The 21,795-nt window shown below is 57.3% G+C and overlaps 1 protein-coding gene across 1 annotated transcript; it reads left to right on the top strand.

The window, feature by feature from the left end:
* Nucleotides 1-3,864: 3,864 nt before the first annotated feature.
* Hcn2 (hyperpolarization activated cyclic nucleotide gated potassium and sodium channel 2) lies at nucleotides 3,865-21,750 on the top strand. Its single transcript, XM_087909432.1, has 8 exons — nucleotides 3,865-4,452; nucleotides 12,001-12,424; nucleotides 13,667-13,828; nucleotides 15,764-15,982; nucleotides 17,310-17,456; nucleotides 19,459-19,699; nucleotides 19,825-19,989; nucleotides 20,485-21,750. The coding sequence occupies exons 1-8, from the start codon at nucleotides 3,902-3,904 to the stop codon at nucleotides 21,171-21,173; spliced, it is 2,598 nt and encodes an 865-aa protein (XP_087765558.1). The 5' UTR covers nucleotides 3,865-3,901; the 3' UTR covers nucleotides 21,174-21,750.
* The last annotated feature ends 45 nt before the right edge of the window (nucleotides 21,751-21,795 follow it).

Below are 21,795 nucleotides of genomic sequence, written 5' to 3'. Positions count from 1 at the left end.
TTCACACCTAAGTTTTGGGCAGGGGTCAGTACAGGTGTGTATGTAGGGTGTTATTGTGTAGTTTGGCTCCAGAGAGATGGGACCCTGCAGCCAGCTTTGGTCCCAGCAGAGTGCGACCTAGAGTAGTGGCCTTCAGGGAAAGCTGGGTTTCTTGGGGACTGGTAGGCCTTTCAGAGAACCACAGATAAAATTGGAACTGGATGTCTGCCTTTCAGCCACCAGAGGGCGCTGCGCCGTGTCCCTGGAACCATTCAAATAAAGATAGCTGGGATGTCTGCAGTGTGTCCCTTAGGAAAACAGGATACTACCTCCCCAGGGCAGAGTCCGCTCTGCCTGTGCAAATGGACATTAGAAGCCCAGAATATCCACTCAGCACTGCTTGCCTATGGTGTGCCTGGGGTTCTTTCTGAAACAAGCCCCCAACTGCAGGTGCAACCCCTCTCCTTGTGCTCTCTTCCCCTGGGGCCCTAAGCCTGTGGAACTTAGATCCAGAAAAAAACGGCACAGTGAGAGTTTAGAAAATGAAGCTTACTGAGGGCTCACCTTCAAAGCAGTATTCCAGGGGACATACCCCACATCATCCAGGTTCTTGTCCAAACAACTAAAACTTAGCGTCCCTCGGCCCGGAATAGTGCAGGCTCAGGTTCAGAGGAGACGGGCACAGGATGATCTGTCAAACATTCACAATAATCTCAAGTTGGCCTCTGGGGTCCTTCCTGGAAACCACAGGGTCACAAGGATACCAGTCCCCAACTGGCAGGCAGAGACGGTGCCCAGGCCTTGGGAAAACAAAGGCTTATTGACAGCTGGACCCCACAGGGACCAGCAGCTGGTTGCTCACTTCTCCAGGCAGACGGGGCTGCCAATTCCTCTCCAGTTCCTGGTTCACCTCTTCTGCCCAACCGTAGCCTATAAGGATTCAATGCTGGTGGGGCAGGAGCCAGACTGCCCTGCCTGGACTACATCATGTGGAGGAACCCAAAGGAAGGAATATCAAGGGAGGTCAAGCAGGGTAGCGGAACTGAGGTAAAGGTTGTTACTCCATGAAGTCCATCAGAAATGAGGCCTCCTTATGAACCAGCGACTCCACATCCGTGGTGTCTGCAGGAGGAGCACCTCGGCAAGGCTGGCGTGGCAGTGCATGCCTGTCGTCTCAGCCCTCTGGAAGTAGACTGAGGATCAGGAGGAGGCCAAAGTAAAACACAGAGTACCCCTCTCCCATTTAATATGCAGTTGCTGGGGAATCAGACCCCAGGGAGATGTGCAATGGACTCTCAGGCTGTGTGGATCAGAACCTGGAGAGTCAAACCTTTCCTGAGCCTTGCCCTTCAGGCCTGAAAACCCACTATCCAGATCCTGCCAGCCAAGGAGTTCGACTTTGGTTGCTGATTGCTGCTGGGACCAGCTTCCCTACAGTCCCACCCCTTCCCTGGCCTAGTTCTGTCTCCATTCAAAACAACCAGGAGTCCTAAATAGGAAATGACTGGTTACTGCTTGGAGGGTGGGCAGAGGGGTTGAGGATGAGCGCGATGAGAGAAGGCTGACAGAAACCCTCGGAACAAATGATCAGATTCCTAGGGTCATCAACTTGTTTTCCAAAAGGTGATGAGCTAGTAGTGTGTATGCGGGGGGGGGGGGGCTTATGGGGTTGAGATGAAATTAAAGGTGTGCACAACTACACTCAGACATTGATTGATTGGCAGGGTCTCACCAAGTGGCGCTAATTGGTTTGCAATTCACCATGTAGATCAGGTTGGCCTCAAATTCAGAGATCTACTTGCCTATCAAGGGCTGGTGTTACAAACAAGGGCCACTATACCTGGCATAAAACAATTTGCAGAGAAACTAGAGTAAAGAAGGCTGAATGCTTTAAGAGCATTTATTATTCTTGCGGGGGACCCTGGGTTTGGTTCCCAGCAACCATGTGGTGGCAAACAATCCATAGTTCCAAGTAACATCAGTTCCAAGGGAGCCAACACCGTCTTCTGGCTCCATTAAGGCCCCTGCTCGCATGTGGTACACATACATGCATGTACATAAAATAAAATAAATATATCAAAAAACAAAGTAGCTAGATAGTTGAAAAAGGTGAACACCTCCTGAGGAATGAAGATTGACCTCTGGCTTGTACACACACGCATTTGCACACACACATGAGATTATGGCCCTGAGCCAGGTACCCCTTGGGCAGGTGTGAGGATGGGTGTGGGGAGAACCAGCAGCCAGGTCTAGCTCCCATTCATTGCAGATTCACAGCAGATCAACAAGACCCCCAAGTGCAGATACAGGCCAAGATCCCTGAGTCCTAGCACTCTCTGTGACCCCTGAACTGGCAGAGCCATCTCCTAGTATAGCAGGGCCTCTGACAGCCTGCTGCTGAGCTGCCTCCTCCCCTGCATTCGGCCACAAGCCCTGGGGCTCTGGCGACCTGCCCAGCTGACATCTTCCCAGGGTGAACATAAAAGATCCCCCTCCATCTGGAACAGGCATATGCCCTGGGGCGGGCCACAGCCTGGCACTGTCGACTCTGATGTTCAAAAGTAGAGGCCAGAGGGGTGGCAGGGGCGTCTCTGGAGACCTCAGGGTCGGGGCAGCCCATCTGTGTCAGATGAGGACATGCAGCTGGCAGGGCTCACCCCTGCCACCATGAACACCTACTGTAAGCAGCACAAGGCACATCTCCATCCTATGACATTCAGGCAAGAAATGGTAAAGGCTGGAGGGACTTTGAGGAACCATAAAGGACCAGAGGGTTCAGGAGAACCTAGGAAGGACTAAGAAGATCTAAAGAAGTCTGGAGGGGACCCAGAAGCATCAGAAGAGTCTAAGAGGGGTCAGGGGATTTATAGATGAACTCAGGCAGGTCAAGGGAAACGGGATTGGGGAAGGACAGGAGAATCTAGGGAGCCCAGAGGGTGCACAAGAAGGCCCCAAGAGTCCACTGCGTGAAAATTGTCTTCCCACCAATTCCCAGCTATCCTTCCCCTGTATTGCTTCCCCATTGCCCCCCCCCCCCATTATACAGTCCTCCCCATTCTGTGAAGCTGGTGGACATCTAGAGCCAGATCTGGTGTCACCTGGCTCAGGTCACAGCTTAGGACCCTCCAGGAGCCAATGTCTCCCCAGAGCTGGAGGGTAGAATGTAGCTGAGGCCTGAGTAAAGTGGATAGAGAGGGGCGGGGCGGGGGGAGTGCAGAGGCAGTGCTGAGCCTGGATCCCCTGGGAGCATTTACTACACTGACAGGCACCTTTTGGGAATGAGGTCGCAAGCAGCCACAGGAGGTTCTAGTTATTATGCTTTTGCTGCTTTCCTGTGCCTCGGTTTCCCCACAAGCAGAGCTTGGAGAAGGACTGAACTTAGATCCTAGAATGATCTCACTTCTTCCCACACATATTCATAGGTTTCTGTAGCGAAGATGGGGAAAGCAACAGAGCCAGGTGGCCTCCGGGAGCACACTTTTATTATGGAATCTGGCCCCTTGAGCCGAGAAAGGGGTTAGCGTCCAGCGGTTGCCCCGTCCGTGGTGTCCTAGAGACCGCGGAGGGAGCCCCAGAGTGGACCAGGGCCTGGGCTGCAGCGCACGCGGAGGCAGGGGCCGGCGGGCTGTGCTTGGTGACCTTGGGTGCGTCCTTGGCCTCAGTTTCCCCTGGGAAACCAAGTCTGAGCGCATTTCCAAGGTCTCGGGGGTGCCTGACTGACCTTGACTCTGCCTGCTAACCCTAGCCTCAGTTTCCCCCATCCATCCCCGTGAGGGGGTGAGGGTAGCGCAGGTGGAGGCGGGGCTCCCGCCCCCGCCCCTCCCCCGCGCGCAGAGGCTCCGCCCCCGACTCCGCCCTCCCTCGGGCTCGGCCGGCGGTGGCGGCGGCCGCTGCGCTCCTCACTGCCCGGCGCCGCCTCGCCATGGATGCGCGCGGGGGCGGCGGGCGGCCCGGTGACAGTCCGGGCACGACCCCCGCGCCGGGGCCGCCGCCACCGCCGCCGCCACCCGCGCCCCCTCAGCCTCAGCCACCGCCCGCGCCACCCCCGAACCCCTCGACCCCCTCACACCCGGAGCCGGTGGACGAGCCCGGCCCGCGCGCCCGGCTCTGCAGCCGCGACAGCTCCTGCACCCCCAGCGCGGCCAAGGGCGGCGCGAATGGCGAGTGCGGGCGCGGGGATCCGCAGTGCAGCCCCGAGGGCCCCGCGCGCGGCCCCAAGGTGTCGTTCTCATGCCGTGGGGCGGCCTCGGGGCCCACGGAGGCCGAGGAGGCGGGCAGCGAGGAGGCGGGCCCGGCGGGTGAGCCGCGCGGCAGCCAGGCCAGCTTCTTGCAGCGCCAATTCGGGGCGCTCCTGCAGCCCGGCGTCAACAAGTTCTCCCTGCGGATGTTCGGCAGCCAGAAGGCCGTAGAACGCGAGCAGGAGCGCGTGAAGTCGGCGGGGGCCTGGATTATCCACCCCTACAGCGACTTCAGGTGCCGCCTCCGGGAGGGGCCCGTCCTTGGCGCGCCCGGGAGAGGGCGGGGCGCCGCGTCCCGGATGGTGACCTCGGGGTGGTGGCAGTTCGGGGCACAGGGCCGGGGTGGGGGGAGTACCCTCTCGGTGACCTCGGGCGCGCCCGGGACCCGCCCCCGAGGGACTCTGCTGTGCAGAGGCTCCGCCCTTTTGGAGGCCTGGAGTGAGGGGGTCCCCGGCGCGCCCCCTCCCTCGCGCCCTCGTTGCGGTGGGCGCGCGCGGTGGCTGCAGGGCCAGGGTCTGAGCTCTGAGGGGCGAAGAGGACGAATAGAGGGGAACATAGGCACTCGGAGGCCGCGGAGCAGGAGCAGGGATGGAAGGATGGATAGAAAGGAGAAAGGAAGAAGAGGAGGAAGGAAAAGAATAGGAAAAGGAAGGAAGGGAGAGAGGGCACATGGGAAGGACGCGCCCTGGAGGCCGCGGGGAGGGGATTATCAAGCGGACTGCCGCGGGTTCCCACGGTCTCCGCTTGCGCCTGGGGCGGGTGCGTCCCGAGTCCCCACACGTCCTGGGTGTGTGGATATAGACGTGGCCTGAGTTGGCTGCTGCGTGCAGTGGCAGGCGCTGGCGCAGAGCCACGACCCGAGTGTTTGCGTGTTTCTCCTTTCCGCGCGAGCTTGCGAAATGATGCCCGCAGGGGTTCTGGGGGGCGCGTGCTGACCAATTAAGAGGAGGCGTGTCCCTAGGGGTGTGGCTGGTGGGTCTCTAGAAGTACCTGTTGGGATACTGGCTGTGCACGCCCGCGCATGTGTGTCCCGGGTGGGTGTACACCCGCGAGCCGTAGGGAGAGCTGCATGCAGGGAATACAGGAGGATGTCCCTGTCTTCGGTGACAGACGGGAGGCAAATTTGTGGACAAGGTGCTCTGCTATCTTGGAAAATTGTAGCCGGGAGTTTCAGGACCACGGACAGCTCTGGGGCCTGCTGCGGCTCCTGCTAGTCTGGCATCCAGGTCCCTTCTCCCCCAGGCCTGAGTCTCCGGAGACATTGACTCTTGAATAAGGGTAGTTCAGTCGTGACGCCCCCTTTCTGTCATTCCTCTTTATCTCTAGTGCTTGATAATAGAGCAAACAGAGGCCCAGGAACTACCTCCCTGAGACTAGAATGCCACCTTTACCAGGAACCTGAGTTCGGGGAAGAGTCCCAGAGGTTGGGGAGGCACATTCTGGTCAACAGGAGTTATTCCTGCATGCCCTAGCGTGAGTGCCAGACCCAGCATTGCTCACAGACTTCCAGGCTTGAGAATTGGACCCTGGGTGTTTGCTGTGTTCCCACCTGTGAAATGGCACAAGAGAGGGTGGGCTTGCAATGACTTCCTGGTTAGCCAATATGAATGGAGTCTAGTGCCAGCTAGCCAGTCAGAGAAAGGCAGTCTGGGGCGGGGCAGGCTGTGGGGCCCTCTCACTCCAGCATCACCTTCATGTCCAGGTTTTAGCTGAGGGACATAAGGCCAGCCCTTAGGCTTGGGTTCTTAGCTGCAGTGATGAGATGTGGTTGGCTTGAGGCCCTGTGGGCATAGATGCCTGGAGGACCCTGTACTGTCACTGCTCTAAGCCTTGACAGGTTCACAGACCACACATCTTGCCTGGACAACCAGATTGTGAAGTAGGGGATGAGCAAACAGGGGCAGAGACCGTATGCCTGAGGACTCGTGCCCCTTCTAGAACCTTCTGGTCAGTGTTGACCAAGACAGGTTTCCAGAGCCTGTAGGGGCTGTTGGGAGCACCACATGGGTGTTGACCCCAGGCTAGCACTCTCCTGATGACCCATGCGTGCCCTCTGCTCACTTTCTGCTTTTTGTCCTGAGACAGGGTTCCCTTCAGTTGTTCTGTAGACTTGAATTTAGTCTTCTTGCCTCCGTTTTCCGAGATGACAGGTGTGCGCCACTAGGCCCAGCTGTATTGATTTAACAAGCACAAAAAAAGGAAGATCCTATCCCAAGCCTGGGAGAGGAAAGCCATTCAGTTATGGCTATTGTTGTGCTCTGGTGGTGGCCTGGTAGGACGTGTGTTTGTGTGTGTGTGTGTGTGTCTGTGTGTGTGTGTGTGTCTGTGTGTGTGTGTGTGTCTGTGTGTGTGTGTGTGTCTGTGTGTGTGTGTGTGTGTGTGTGTGGTGGTGGTGTGTGTCTGTGTGTGTGTGTGTGTCTGTGTGTGTGTGGCGTGTGTGTGTGTGGCGTGTGTGTGTGTGTGTCTGTGTGTGTGTGTGTCTGTGTGTGTGTGTGTGTGTGTGTGTGTGTGTGTGTGTGTGAGGACCTCCTGTCTCTCTCCAGGGGCTGAGCAGCTAAGCATCTCCTCTGGCTCTGACTTGGCTCCCCAGTGATTCTGTCCTGTGACTTGGCTGGCAGGCCTGACATCCAGTTGGGACTTTATTGGTTAGTGACTAGGAGCTGGTTCTCCCTACCCAGGCAGGAGGGAAGGAGGAGTCACTGAAGGCATAGAGAGAGGCAGGGCTGTGGGCTGTGAGTCCCTTTGGGCACCAGATGCCTGCACCATGCAGTCCACAGGGACCTAGGGGAACCAAGTTTTTAGCAGAATTCTATCCAGAATCCCCTAGGACTGCAGGGTGCCTAGGGACCACTTTAGGTTGCTTTGCCTCAATTTCCCAAGATGTGAGAAGGTTGTGGTGTGGGGGAAGGGAGCGGGTGTCTAGAAGGATCTTACCTTTTTTTTTTTTTAATAGATCATTGTTCAAGCCATGCCCAGACAGCAAAAATTATTATTGTTTCAATTCTTATTACATGTATTCATTGTGTGTGGGCACCATGGTGCCCGTGTGTTCTGCGGAGGACAACCTGTGGGAGTCATTTCTCTCCTTCACCACGTGGGTCCCGGGGACTGAACCCAGTCTGTCAGGTTTTGGTGGCTGAGGCTTTTATCCAGTGAGCTATCTCACTGCCCCCACGATGACCTTGAACTTCTAATCTCCTTGAGTGCTGGGTGGCAGGAATGCGCCACACAGCCCGGCTTCTGTGTTCTGTGCTGCTGGAATTGTGAGCCTGCGCTACTGCTACCCACTTGAGGTCTCATTCTGTAGGCCGGCCAACCTCTCACTTCCGGCCATCCTCCTGCTTCATGCTCTCAGGTGCTAGGAGCACAGGCAGTTGCCACCTCGCTCTGTCTCATCTGGTTCTCCTGAGCATCCATCCTGGCCATGAGAAGCTTCTGTGGAGAAGCAAGTTGGAGGGTTGGGAAGTGTTCCGGGTCTGGACACACATGCTGAGACTGGGTGGACCTGGGGAAGAAAGAGGGGAGATCCCAATCCAGACCTGAAGACACTGCTTCTGAGACTGCCATGTCCCCCCACTAGGTGGCCAGGGCTCAGCGTGAGGGCAGGATGTTGCTCCCTGCATGTAAATCCCTAGAAATGGGCTCTGTACCAAGGCCCTAGAATAAATCGCATTATCATCGATTTATCATCTAGGATGTGGGGTTTGGGCATGCACCTGCCTCCCAGATGGAAGTATTGGGATCCCCAAACTCTCAGTGTCGTGAAAGAAGTCTTTGGGGGGAGGGATTGAGGTCAGGATGGTCAAAGCCCCCTCTGTTTCTACCCTGAGGCTATCACGTTAGTATTTGGAGAGACCCCTTTCCTTGGCCTGCCCTTAAGACACCCTCCAACACACAATGGAGCACCGCATTCGATGACCCCTCCATCCCCCATCATTTTTGAGTTGAGTCTCCTTGCCCAGGGCGGGATCTCTCAGCCCTCTGCAGATTCCATTTCTCCAGGTCCCTCTGCCTCCACCTGGGAAGCCCATGGTGGTCTCGGAGCCTTTGTACTACTCTGCCCAGGCACCACCTCTCCCCCATACCATCAGCCCTTGACAGCCGCCTCCTCCGAGCAACCTTCTTGAACACTGATACTAGGCCCATCCCTCACACCCTGGCATCCGGCACATTTACAAATGTCCGCACCTGGGACTCCAGCTGTCTCCCACCGTGGTTTTCAGCCCTAATCCTGTCACCTGCTCTGGGGACTCAGTGGGCTCAGGCCCTGATCCTCTGTCCGAGCTTGGCCCGTAATCCCTGACCTCCAGCCTCTAATCCCTCTAGCTTTGCTTGGATCTGTGATCCCAGACCAGACGACTCTGGCGCTATCTCAGATCTGCCTGGAGAGCTGGGGCCGTCCTGGTTGGTCTATGGAGGGCTGACCTTGGCTTTGAGGGCTTTATCAGCGATAAGATCCTGACTGTGCCGGTGGGGGCTGTGACCCACCCAGCAGTGCCCAGCTGTGAATGGAAGGGGCTTCTCTCTGTTAGCCCATGATCGACGGGCCTCAGTTTCCTTGCTGGAGCTGAGGGAGAAGAGAGTTCATTTGGTGTCAACCATCCAGAATCTACCTATGGGTTGGAGAGGGCTTGGCTAAGGATCAGCAAAAGAGATTCTTTCCCATTGTCTCCCACTGGATCTGTCCTCTGACCCCTGAGCCGGGGAGGTCCCAGCGTGGTCCTGAGTGTCCTCCCAGAATCAGGCAGTCATCAGGACTCATTGTTGTTTATTAGGGAATTTGTTTGGTTCTGTGAGATGGTCTCATGTAGTCCAAGCTGGCCCCTAGCTCACTACGTAGCTAAGGAAGTCTTTGAACTCTTGATCCTCCTGTTCTTCAACTTCCCAAGTGTCAGAGGACTGTCCTGTGCCCAGAGGTCCCCGAGTCCTTGCTGTGGATGGGGTGGAGAGGTGGGGACGCTAGCCAAGGAAGCACAGCCTGGGGGAGAAGTCTGAACTGTGTCTGGATGGCCCGCCTTCCCAGTCCTGTCCCTTCCAACAGTCATGGCTTGGGACTGGTGAAGGAGGGTGGGGGAGGGGACCGCCAGAGTCCCGGGATCACCATGTGCCTGGCCTGCTCCCCTTGGTGTGGGACTTCTGACCCGTTCTGACTCTATCTGTGGGGACCAGGTTTACTGCGGAGGATGAAGGCTGGGGACACTTTGGTTAGAGCGAGTGGGCCCCACCCTACCAGGACCACAAGGACCTGGTAGGTCCCTCTCCTCAGGCACTGGGGGAAAACAGGCTGACCTTGTGACCTGGAGATGCAGTGGCTGAGGGAGGCTCCAGGATGGAGTGGCTGGGTGCAGAGGGCAGTCTCAGGCCTGGGCCCTATTTCCCACTGGGCCTCCATGGGAAGTATGCCCGGCCCTGACCACCCCAGGAAGGGAAGGGAAGTATTGCGTGACTGCAGCCTAGAAAGAGACACCTGCTGTGGTCTGTTGTGTCTTCAGACTGTTTCAGGAGCCTCGAATAGTTTCTAAGGCTCCTTCCCATGACCGTTGAAAGTGCCCCACAAGTGGTTTCTAGGTCTCCCTGGTGGTTTCGTGGCCCACCCTAAGTTGTTTCCAGCTAGCTTTCCCCCCGCCACAGAAGGTCACTGTACCCACTAATGGTGGTTTCTGGTTCCTGGTGACTGTTGCGTGCCCATTTTCAATTGTTTTACTCAATGGCTCCTCCAAAGAGAAGGCATCCTCAATCCAGAAGGGGAGAGGTTGGGGCCAAGCTGTATGACAGATCCTGGGGACAGCGGTTCAGAGCTGTCCACTGACAGCAGGGTCTGAGCCAGCACTACTGTCCAGATCCGGGCCCCACCCTAAAGCGTTGGTTATGACTGAGCTATGGGCTTCAGGGCTCTTGAGGAGAAGTGGGCTTTGATTTTTCCCACTCAGTGAGTTGGCTCCTGGGGACTTAGACACCCTCTTCTGCACCGTGTGCAAGATTACCCTACCCCAGACACACAAACATACACATAATTTAAAAGGAAGAATTCTTCAAATCTGTTATTTCGTGCTCGCCAGATCTGATAGACCCCTCCCCCACAGCTGATGTTACCCCTCAGCTTCGGAGGTCTTGTTCCCACCAAGAGGGCTTGTGAGGGGCATCGCACATGAATACAGCCCCAAAATCCTCCCACTAAGGGCTGAGGCGAGAAGAGGCTATGGTCCCCAAGGGGCAGAGAAGCCCAAGGTCACTAGTGCACGGCAGGAGCCAGCGCTAGGCTGTGCTGAAAGACTCTGGGTGTTGTCCCGTCCTTGGCTCTCGCGATCTGAGCTGCCCAGAGTGCCCCAGTACAAATCACTCTTGAATTTTTTCTCTCTCTTTTTTGGACTGTTTCCTTGAGCTCGGTTCTCTGAAGTGGAGTCACCCGCTGGGCACGGTGTTTATAACCGGCAGAAGGAGCCAGCTCTCAGGCCAGCTCTGAGCCAGCGGCTCCAGATACCGCACCCCAGATGCACGCCTCTCCTCTGAGCTGACTTGGGCGAATTGACCCAGCCTGTGTGCTCTAGAAACAGTGGGCACCGTGCCTATGGGAAGCCCAAATTCCAAGAGGTAGTGACAGACCTCTAGGGATCCAAGGGGGCTCACACAATCTAGGTGTGAGGAGACCCCTGAGACTGCAGCCCTGCTGGCCTGGAACTCCCAGAGATCCTCCTGCATCTTCCTCCTGGTGTTGAGATTGTAGGTGTGCACCCCCATACCCGGCCTATTTCTAGAGCTCTTGATCCTCCCGCCTCCTCTGGAGTGCTGAGACAACAGCTGTGCCCACACGCCTAGCTCTCCAAGGTGACCAGCTGCACCCTCCAGGAGCTGTGACCCCACCATGGTGTGAGCCCTGCAGCACCAGCCGGAGAAGAGAGTGGCTGGTCACTACCCTGTGTCCCTACCTAGCTCTTAGCCTCCCACCCATGCCCAGCAGTGTGCCACCTACCGGCTCCCATCCTTTCTGAAGACCAGATTTGCGCCAGGCTCATTGTCCCTCTTTGGTCATGTGAAGTGTTTAGTCTATTTTGAGCCTTCTCTGCAGACTGGAGGTGCGTCCAAGGCAAGGTCAGAGTGGGCCAGAGAGAGGGACCCTGCTGCCTGGGGTTAGGAGGCTTCTTTGAGGAAGCCCAGTCCTTGCCACACAGCAAGACCTGGAGTCCTGGAGGCTGTGTTATAATCTGGGGTCCCGGAGACAACTTTAGGATTGCGGTGTTGGAGACTCACCTTAGAGTTGGGGGTCCCAGAGAGAAAGAGACCTCCTTAGATTGGGATCCCAGAGACTACCTTAGTTTTGGTGGGGACCCACTTTAGGGTTGGGGTCCCAGAGACTACCTAAGGGTTGGGGTCCCAGAGACCACATTAGGGCTGGGGTCCCAGAGTCTACCTCAGGGTTGGGGTCCCAGAGCCCACCTCAAGGTTGGGGTCCCAGAGTCAACCTCAGGGTTGGGGTCCCAGAGTCTACCTCAAGGTTGGGGCCCATTGCCTACCTCAGGGTTGGGGTCCCAGAGTCTACCTCAGGGTTGGGGTCCCAGAGATCACATTAGGACTGGGGTTCCAAAGACCACATTAAGATTGGAGTTCAGGAGGCCCACCTCAGGGTTGGGGTCCCAGAGCCCACCTCAGGGTTGGGGTCCCAGAGACCACCTCAAGGTTGGGGCTCATTGCCTACCTCAGGGTTGGGGTCCCGGAAAGCAGCTGGGCTGGGGAAGAGGGCACGCCTGCCAAGGCCGGGCGTCGTGAGCATCCTGCCTGTCCCCAGGTTCTACTGGGACTTCACCATGCTGTTGTTCATGGTGGGAAACCTCATCATCATCCCAGTGGGCATCACGTTCTTCAAGGATGAGACCACTGCGCCGTGGATTGTCTTCAACGTGGTCTCGGACACTTTCTTCCTCATGGACCTGGTGCTGAACTTCCGTACTGGCATTGTGATTGAGGACAACACGGAGATCATCCTGGACCCCGAGAAGATAAAGAAAAAGTACCTGCGCACGTGGTTCGTGGTAGACTTCGTGTCGTCCATCCCGGTGGACTACATCTTCCTCATCGTGGAGAAAGGCATCGACTCCGAGGTCTATAAGACGGCCCGGGCACTACGCATCGTTCGCTTCACCAAGATCCTCAGCCTGCTCCGGCTGCTGCGGCTGTCCAGGCTGATCCGCTACATCCACCAGTGGGAGGAGGTGAGGGGCGGAGAGGACCAAGGATGGGTGGGACCCCAGAGACGTGTCTCGGGCAGGACTGGGGCTACAACTGAAGTCAGAGCCATCAGAGCTGTGGAGCCAGGGATGCGGGCCTTGGGGGGTGGGTGGGCGTCAACTGTGGACCCCGCAAAGGGTGCAGGGCCTTGGAAACTAAGTCTAGGGGTTAGAGATGGTCCTTAGGTGTGGGGTCTTGGGAGTGGGGGTGGGACCTCGGGCTTGGGTGGGTCGATTCTGTGAGTCGAGCCAATCATCTGAGGTTGGGACCTTGGTGTGGGTGTGGTCATGACTTTCGGGCCAGAGCTTTGACTTGGGGTGCAGCTTTGACTTGAGAGACAGGGAAGGGTGGGGGAACTCACAAGAAACAGACTAGGGCTGCAGGGCTGGGACTTTGGGGTATAGCTGAGTCAAAGCTGCAGGGAGAGAACCCATGCTTGGGCAGGGCCAGAGCTGTGCGTGTGGGGCCCACATGGATGCCAATCCTGGGAGTGTAGGGTCTGGGGCTGTGGATGTGGCCAAGGCTGAGGACCATTAGAAGAACCAGGGCTAAGGTTTCTATAGGGAATGAAAGTGGGCATCTTATGGCAGAGTCAAAGGTGTAGCGTTGGGCCCTGAGTCTCACCAGGAACCTCACCAGGAGCTGCCAAGGGCACTGGGCAGGACCCTTACTGTTGGAGCCATAAGGGAAGCGAGGTTTGCCTGTGATGGAAGGCCCAGGGTTGGGTCCTGGGAAGATGAGCAAGGTTTGCAGAGGGGTGGGGTCCGGGTACACATTGTTAGATGGAGGGTGGGGGACAGGCAGCGTCTCACATTGTGGCTGTAGGCTCAGGAGCAGGGCTGGAGGACAGACAGTCTTGGGGACCACCATGGACTCCTCATGGAGTTGCAGGGCCAGGACCTTCAGGACACGTTGTTCCATGCCCCTCCCTGTACTCTGTAAGACGTGGGGGAAAGAGGCTCAGACGTCTTCAGTTACCCAACTCCCAAATTCAAGATCCCTCACTCTGACCCATTCCTGCCCCTGTGACCACTGGGAGAAATTTAGCGGGGCTGGCAGGTGGGGACAGAACTTGGACAGGATGGGGTAGGATGTTCCAGAGAGGTCATGGGTAAGGTACTCTGGGTGGAATTCAGAAAAAAAAAAAGTGGTTGGGGAAGGGTACAGAGAATTTCCCTGGCCCTGAAAAAGGGGTGCAGGATTCTCATGGTCGTGTGCCCTCTCAGATTTTCCACATGACCTACGACCTGGCCAGCGCGGTGATGCGCATCTGTAACCTGATCAGCATGATGCTCCTGCTCTGCCACTGGGATGGCTGCCTGCAGTTCCTGGTGCCCATGCTGCAGGACTTCCCCAGCGACTGCTGGGTGTCCATCAACAAGATGGTGGTGAGTGCTTCCTGGTGGAGCCCCCTCCACGCCTCCAGGGACAGCGCCGCTCCACCCTACCCTTGTGCCCACCATCTAGGGTCCTCTACGGGCAAAGCAGCTCCCACCTGATGACCTCTAGTGCCCCTTGATATAGAAGGCCTTATGCACACTTGCCCCTGTGCCTGATACCTGCCAGTGTCCCCGGGATCCCTCAGCCCACCTGCCCTGGCGTCTGATGCCATTCTTCAATGCCACACGGACACACTGCTCAGTGATCTTACTTTTAAAAATGTTTTGCTTAGTTGGCAATGGCGGTACACGCCTTTAATCCCAGCACTCGGGAGGCAGAGGCAGGCCTGGTCTACAGAGACAGTCCGAGCAACACAGAGAAACCCTGTCTCGAAATTCCCTCACACCCCCCCCCCAAAAAAGTTTTTTTTAAGTTTTTATTTTATACTTATTTCATTTTATGTGTGTGCTTGCCTGCATGTATGTATGTGTGCCTGTGGAGGTCAGAAGAGGGTGTCAGATCCCCGGGGTATGGATTTGGGTGCTGAGAACTGGACTGGGGTCCTCTTGAAGAGCAACAAGTGTTCTAAACAGCCGAGTCTTCTCTCCAGCCTCTCCTGCTGGAATTCCCATTAGGTTTATTTGTTATTTTTAAAATCATGTGTATGTGTGTGGGTATATGCACATAAGCGCAGTGCCCTCAGAGGCCAGAAGAGGGCATCGGATCTCCTGGAGCTGGAGTTACAAAGGGTTGTGAGCTGCCTTGTGAGTTCTGAGGATTGGACTCAGGTCCTCTGGAAGAGCAGCCGGTGCTCTTAACTGCGGAGCCGCCTCTCCAGTCCGACCTCTTACATTCTGTAACCAGGCTGGTTAGGTAGCTGCGGATCACCTCCAGCACGCTGGGATGGCAGTGTGCCAGTCACTTCTCCTTATGTCTTCATGTCAATATGTTTAAAGTGAAACCAAGGGGAAAGTTACCATCAGCCCTAAGAAGTAACAACTCCAGATACCCATTGTCCCCACGTTTGTATCACATTTAAAAAGAGACTGTACAGCCCAGTTCCTAAGAGAGGCAGATGTAGGATGATAGCAAGTTCAAGGTTAGCAAGACTTTCTCAAAATAAAAGTAAAAAGAGGGCTGGGGGTGGCTCAGCAGTAGAGCCCCCACTAGAATCCCCCAGTGAGGGGCTGTGGGCGTGGTCACGGTGGAGCCCCGCCCATAACCCCCAGCGAGGGGGGCTGTGGGCGTGGTCAGGATGCAGCCCCGCCTAGAACCCCCCAGTGAGGGGCTGTGGTCCTGGTCAGGGTGGAGTCTCCATAGAATCCCCAGTGAGGTGAGAGGACTTGGCTCAGTGATGAACACTTGCATCCGGTCCCAGCGGCCTTAGGTTGTATCCCTGGAACCTGCAGCAAGTGTCGCACCCCAGGGCAGGGACACACTGAAGGTTGGTGTGTGTCAGTCAGGACACAGCAGGCAGGCATCAATGGAGTCAGAAGCCGGGTCGGGAGAACCCACAAACGCCCCTCCTAAGAGCCTGGCACAGCTGCCCCGGCTGAGGAACCCATTGTCCCACTGCTGCCTGCACAAGCGGTTCCATTTCCTGGACGGGCCCAGTGCCCCCCCTTCTCCGGCCGGGTCAACTGGGGACATCCAGGGGTGGACTTCTCCCCTCCTTGCCCCTCGGGTGTTATTCCAGGACTCTGAAATGGGCACTTGAAGCTGCCTTTGCCGGACTGCGGCCCTTTTGTCGCTTAGTTTCTCCAGAGTGAAGTGGGAGGTGCTGTCAGGCCTGTCCCTGCTAGTGCCTCACTGAGACCCCAACATGTCGCTGCCGTGTCCTTTGCCTGCGACTGCCTTGGTTATTTCTGATCGGGGGCGCCCACAGGAGGGTGGGCAGGTGGGTTCAGGGCCTCCCCCGACCGTCTGCACTGCCTTTGCTGCAGAACCACTCGTGGAGCGAGCTCTACTCCTTCGCGCTCTTCAAGGCCATGAGCCACATGCTGTGCATCGGGTATGGGCGGCAGGCGCCTGAGAGCATGACCGACATCTGGCTGACCATGCTCAGCATGATCGTGGGGGCCACCTGCTATGCCATGTTCATCGGGCACGCCACTGCCCTCATCCAGTCTCTGGACTCATCCCGGCGCCAGTACCAGGAGAAGGTCAGAGCGGGGAGGCCATGGATAGAGGGGGATGCTTGCCCTGAGTCTGGGCGGGGAGGAGGGAAGGGTAGGAGCAGTGCCTGATTCTAAGAGCTTCTGTAAGTGCTCAGAGTTAAAGGTGCCAGGTTGGGTAGGTGAGCGGAAGGGACAGGAGCCCAGTCCCTGGGGCCCATTTCTGAGTGTTTTGGGGTGTCAGTGACTGGGGGTGGCTGGTCAGCAGGGTGAACCTTTGGAGAGAGTAGTAGTTACCAGCCATTTCTGTCTGTCCTCTGAACAAAGAGTGTATCCTCCAGGTTGGTCCTAGGGGCAGCTGCTTTGGAGCATATGACAGCCAAAAGGGCAGGAGCCCTGCCTTCAACCACCTGCAGCTTCACACTCTGCAATGGGGCTTAATTCCCCACCCCCGACAGTGCCAGCCGGGTCACCCGGGCTCTGTGCCAGGTGCCTGTGTCCGGAAGCCTCCGTCTCGCACCCAAACATGAGCTGGTGCTGCCACCCACCCGCCGTCACGGGGTCTGCTGAGATAAGGACAGCTGTGGCTTAGAAATGGGGCTGGAGCAGCCCTGGGGGTACTGTGCTGGGGACAGCCTGGCACCCACACCCCAGCCCTGCTAGGGAGGAACTGACTCTGTGTTGTCCCCCAGGTCCTGGTGGCAGGACTTGGGATGGAAGTCAACATGAATACTGATGTTGACACTGTAGATAACCGCGACTCAGAAATAGGAGCCAGACACCCTAAGGCGCCCACACAACAGACATTTTGAGAGCTATGGTATCACATAGCTCATGGTGGTCTCAAACTCAGGTCTAAAACAGAGGATGACCTTGAACTCCTGACCCTCCTGCTAGTGATGGGGGTTAAAGGTTAAATACCAGTCTAGACGGAGGCAGATGTAGGAGGACAGCGAGGGCAAAGGAGCGAGACTGGCTCAGTAGAGAGTAAAGACGGCCGGGGTGGCGCAGCGGTGCAGGGGTGTCTCAGGTTGTCATCTCACCAGTCAGGAGGCCGACCTTCCTCACATAACAAAACACGCGGCCTGGGCAGGGGCTCTGTGACCACAGCGCTGCGCTAGTGTCTGTGAAGACCCGAGTTCCACCCCAGCATTGTCGGCCTGTGGTGGCGGCGACATCTGTCACCCCGGCACTTGAGGCTAGCCTGGGCTACATGAAACCCCATCTCCAAACAAAACACATCATTTGTCTTTGGTGTTGCTGGGCTTGTCATCTCCCTGGGTTGGGCTAGACAGGGTGATGGGTCCCCGAGCTGGGTGGCACCGGGCTGGGCCTGTCTCTGGGGCAAACACTGATCCTGCTCTCCTCCCTTCAGTACAAGCAAGTAGAACAATACATGTCCTTCCACAAGCTGCCTGCTGATTTCCGCCAAAAAATCCACGATTACTATGAACACCGGTACCAGGGGAAGATGTTTGATGAGGAGAGCATCCTCGGGGAGCTCAACGGGCCACTGCGTGAGGTGAGGTGGCAGCAGCCCACACACGCACCTGTACCCAGGGTCCCATGGACACTGACAGGGTATGTGGGATCAGGTCTGACATATGTTGTGGGTGCCCCTGGCCAACACCCGCAGTCCTGCCAGCTTCAAACACCAAGCTACAGTCTACTAGGTGCAGAACATAAAACATACACATCTGTGCAGCCATGTTCCATCCCAGACCCTGGAGAAGGTCTTGCCTCTCCTGTCACCTGGGCCCTTACTTATTTCATGCATGTGGATGCTTTGCTTGCACGTGGTACCTGTGGAGACCAGAAGAGAACATTGAATCCCCCGGAACTGGAGTTACAGACAGTTGTGAGCTACCATGTGTTTGCTGGGAATTGAATCCAGGTCCTCTGGAAGAGCAGCCAGTGTTCCTGACCACTGAGCCATCTTGCAGTCCTCAGCAGCAAACGCTCCTAACCACTAAGAAACCTCTTGAGCCCTATCTCCTTCTTTAAAAAAAAATATTTATTTATTATGTATACAATTATATTATTATGTATACAATATTCTGTCTGTGTGTCTGCAGGCCAAAAGAGGGCACCAGATCTCATTACAGATGGTTGTGAGCCACCATGTGGTTGCTGGGAATTGAACTCAGAACCTTTGGAAGAACAGTCAATGGATGCTCTTAACCGCTGAGACATCTCTCCAGCCCCCCTATCTCCTTTTTAAATGCATACATGCATATGTCCATGTGTACGCAGTGCACACATATGTACATGGAAGCCAGAAGACAACTTGAATGATGCCCGTGGGACCATCAGACAGGGTCTCTCACTGGCCTGGAGTTGAGCGACTCAGCTAGGCAGGCTTGCCCCAAGGATCCTGTCTCTGTCTCCGCAGGCCTGGGCACACAGCAGCCTCAGCTTTTTACACGTGTCTGAAGGTCCCAAGGGGAGGGTACAGCCAGGGCAGAGGCCCCCGGAGGGCCCACATCAGGAGGCAGCCTGCTCACCTGTCCTTTGTAGAGAGCCTAGCTCACAGGCCACGGAGTGCACGAAGTCCGTGGCTTTGTAGGGCACCCACATTCACTCCCAACCCTAGAGCAGCAGCCCACAGGAAACCTCTCTCCTCCCCCAAGACAGGGTTTCTCTGTGTAACTCTGGCTGTCCTGGAACTCGCTCTGTAGACCAGACTGGCCTCAAACTCTGGCCACCTGCTGTTGCCTCCCAAATTCTGGGATTAAAGGAGAGCGCCGCCACAGTACGGCCCTCTTTTCCATTTCTGAGACCAGGTTTCGCTCTTCAGCACAAGGTGACCTCAAATTCATGGCAATCCTCCTGCCTCAGCCTCCCGAGTGCTGTGGTCCCTTTTTCATATGTCCCGCTGACTCCCTCCTTGGCAGGGCCTCAGCTCACAGTCCTGGCCCTGTAGTGAATCATGAAGGCTAGTCTCCATGAGTTGCTTGCTGGGTTCTTGGCAATGCCCTTGACTACATCCAGCTGTATAAAAAGCACAGACCTGAAGCGTCCTGGCTGGAATGACATTTTGTATATAACCAAGGGCCCGAGGACACATACGGTGTGGCCTCCTTTTCCTTCAGAAGTCTTTTACTGTTTCTGAGAGACAGGGTCTCACGTAGCTTCTTATGTAGGTGATGCTAACCTTGAACTCCTGACCCTCCTGCGTCCACTCCAGCATGCTGGGATGACAGGCCTGCATGACCTGGTTCATGCCATGGCCCGGAAGAGCTCTGCCCACTGAACTCTGTCCCTCCTTTGATCCTTTTGGGTATTTTTGTGGTCCTGTTATCTACAAAGAGACCTGCAAAGTTGGACTTTCCCAGTCCAGGGTCTGTCACCCATCCCATGGTGGTGTGGGGACTTGGGACTTTATTGTGTGTCTTGAGCCTGTCTCCTGACCCTGCCTAGGAAGTTGGATAGGAGCCGAGGGGCCACTGTCTAGCACAGAGGAGACTGAGGGTCTGAGTTACCAAGCCAGTCCATCACTTAGCTGCCCTCCCTCCTGCCCACAGGAGATTGTGAACTTCAACTGCCGGAAGCTGGTGGCTTCCATGCCGCTGTTTGCCAACGCAGACCCCAACTTTGTCACCGCCATGCTGACGAAGCTCAAGTTCGAGGTCTTCCAGCCCGGTGACTACATCATCCGAGAGGGCACCATCGGCAAGAAGATGTACTTCATTCAGCACGGGGTGGTGAGCGTGCTCACCAAGGGCAACAAGGAAATGAAGTTGTCCGATGGCTCCTATTTCGGGGGTGAGTAAGGCAAGGCAGAGATCTGGATGGGACAGGACGGCGGACAGCTCCAGCCCAGGGAGTATGGACTGGGTGGGCAGCTGTACACAGTGCAGCCCATGAGGCTCTCACTCTTGTCTCTGCAGAAATCTGCTTGCTCACAAGGGGCCGGCGCACAGCCAGTGTGCGGGCTGACACCTACTGCCGCCTCTACTCACTAAGTGTAGATAATTTCAACGAGGTGCTGGAGGAGTACCCCATGATGCGGCGTGCCTTTGAGACTGTGGCCATTGACCGCCTGGACCGTATCGGTGAGCTACTAGACTGCCAGAGAGGGATCCCGGGAGGTAAAGGCATGGCTTACAGAAGGGACAGGGTGCTGAGCGAACATAGAAGGCAAAGGCCCTGGGGTGAAAAGGCGAGAAGAGCCAGAAACAGAGGCCTGGTGGAAACAGCTCTGGCTCAATAAACCAGGCACATTAGCAAAGTTCTAGGTTCGCTGGCAACATCTGTGTCAGGCATGGAAGGCAGGGAGAGGTGGGAGCTCTTGCTGACAGGAAGAACCAGGTGTTAGGACAGTGGCCCGAATCAGAGGGCACACAGCAAGGGCTCAGACACACCCGCACACGACGGGGACTCTAGAGTGTGATGGATACACTTGCTGTATGCCACAGGCAATTAGCATGCACTTGCCACAGGAGAGGCACGCAATACGTGGAATCTACACAAGTAATAGAGTGGGTACTGAGAACATGCCTGCAGAGGCAGGTGGCCAGGCTAGTGGCTGACCTCTGCCTTGCCCGCAGGCAAGAAGAACTCCATTTTGCTGCACAAGGTTCAGCACGACCTCAGCTCGGGCGTGTTCAACAACCAGGAGAATGCCATCATCCAGGAGATTGTCAAGTATGACCGTGAGATGGTGCAGCAGGCAGAGCTGGGTCAGCGTGTGGGGCTCTTCCCACCACCACCACCGCCGCAGGTCACCTCAGCCATTGCCACGCTGCAGCAGGCCGTGGCCATGAGCTTCTGCCCGCAGGTGGCGCGCCCGCTCGTGGGGCCCCTGGCACTCGGCTCCCCACGCCTCATGCGCCGCGCACCCCCAGGGCCTCCGCCTCCTGCAGCCTCACCAGGGCCGCCTACGGCCAGTCCCCCGGCCGCGCCCTCCAGTCCCCGGGCACCGCGGACCTCGCCCTACGGTGCACCCGGTTCCCCAGCCACCCGCGTGGGGCCTGCACTGCCCGCGCGCCGTCTGAGCCGAGCCTCGCGCCCGCTGTCCGCCTCGCAGCCCTCGCTGCCTCACGGTGCACCCGCGCCCAGTCCCGCGGCCTCCACGCGCCCGGCCAGCAGCTCCACGCCACGCCTAGGACCCGCGCCCGCGCCCACCGCCCGGACCGCCGCACCCAGCCCGGACCGCAGGGACTCAGCCTCACCCGGCGCTGCCGGTGGCCTGGACCCGCTGGACTCTGCGCGCTCGCGCCTCTCTTCCAACTTGTGACCCTTGCGCGCCGCCCCGCGGGCTGGGCGGGGCCATCATCCACACCAAAGCCATGCCTCGCGCCGCCCGCCCGTGCAGAAGCCATAGAGGGACTTAGGTAGCTTAGGCGGCGGGCGGCCTTGCGCCCGGCTGCCCACCCCCCCACATCGCCCTGCGCCCACCCCATTGCCCCTGCCCCAGCGGCGGCCGCGCACGGGAGAGGGAGGGGCGCGATCACCTTGGTGCCTCAGCCCCAATCTGGGACGGGGACGGGGCGGCTCTGGCCAAGGACCTGGCTATGCCCCGCATTTGCGGTGGCTGCCTAGGAAGGATATGGATCAAGTGCAATACTCGGCCCGCCGGCTTCCCGCTGCCCCAGCCCGGCAAGCTCATGCAATAACCAGCCTGGCCCCTGCCCACGCGTCCGAGTGACCTCCCTCAGGCACCCAGGGGCGGGCTTCACGGCCAAGCCGGTGTGGGGGCAAGGCTGTGTCCCCGCCGTCGCCATGAATGTACTGACGAGCCGAGGCAGCAGCGGCCCCCACGCCCCATTAACCCACACCCCATTCCGCGCAATAAACGACAGCATTGGCGCCCAGCGCCGCGTCTGCTTGCTTTGGTGGGTTTGTGCGACGCCAGAAAG

Source organism: Myodes glareolus, chromosome 8 (genome assembly GCF_982192425.1).
Source record: "Myodes glareolus chromosome 8, mMyoGla1.1, whole genome shotgun sequence".
Classification (NCBI taxonomy): Eukaryota; Metazoa; Chordata; class Mammalia; order Rodentia; family Cricetidae; genus Myodes; species Myodes glareolus.
This window is presented reverse-complemented; position numbering and strand designations above follow the sequence as displayed.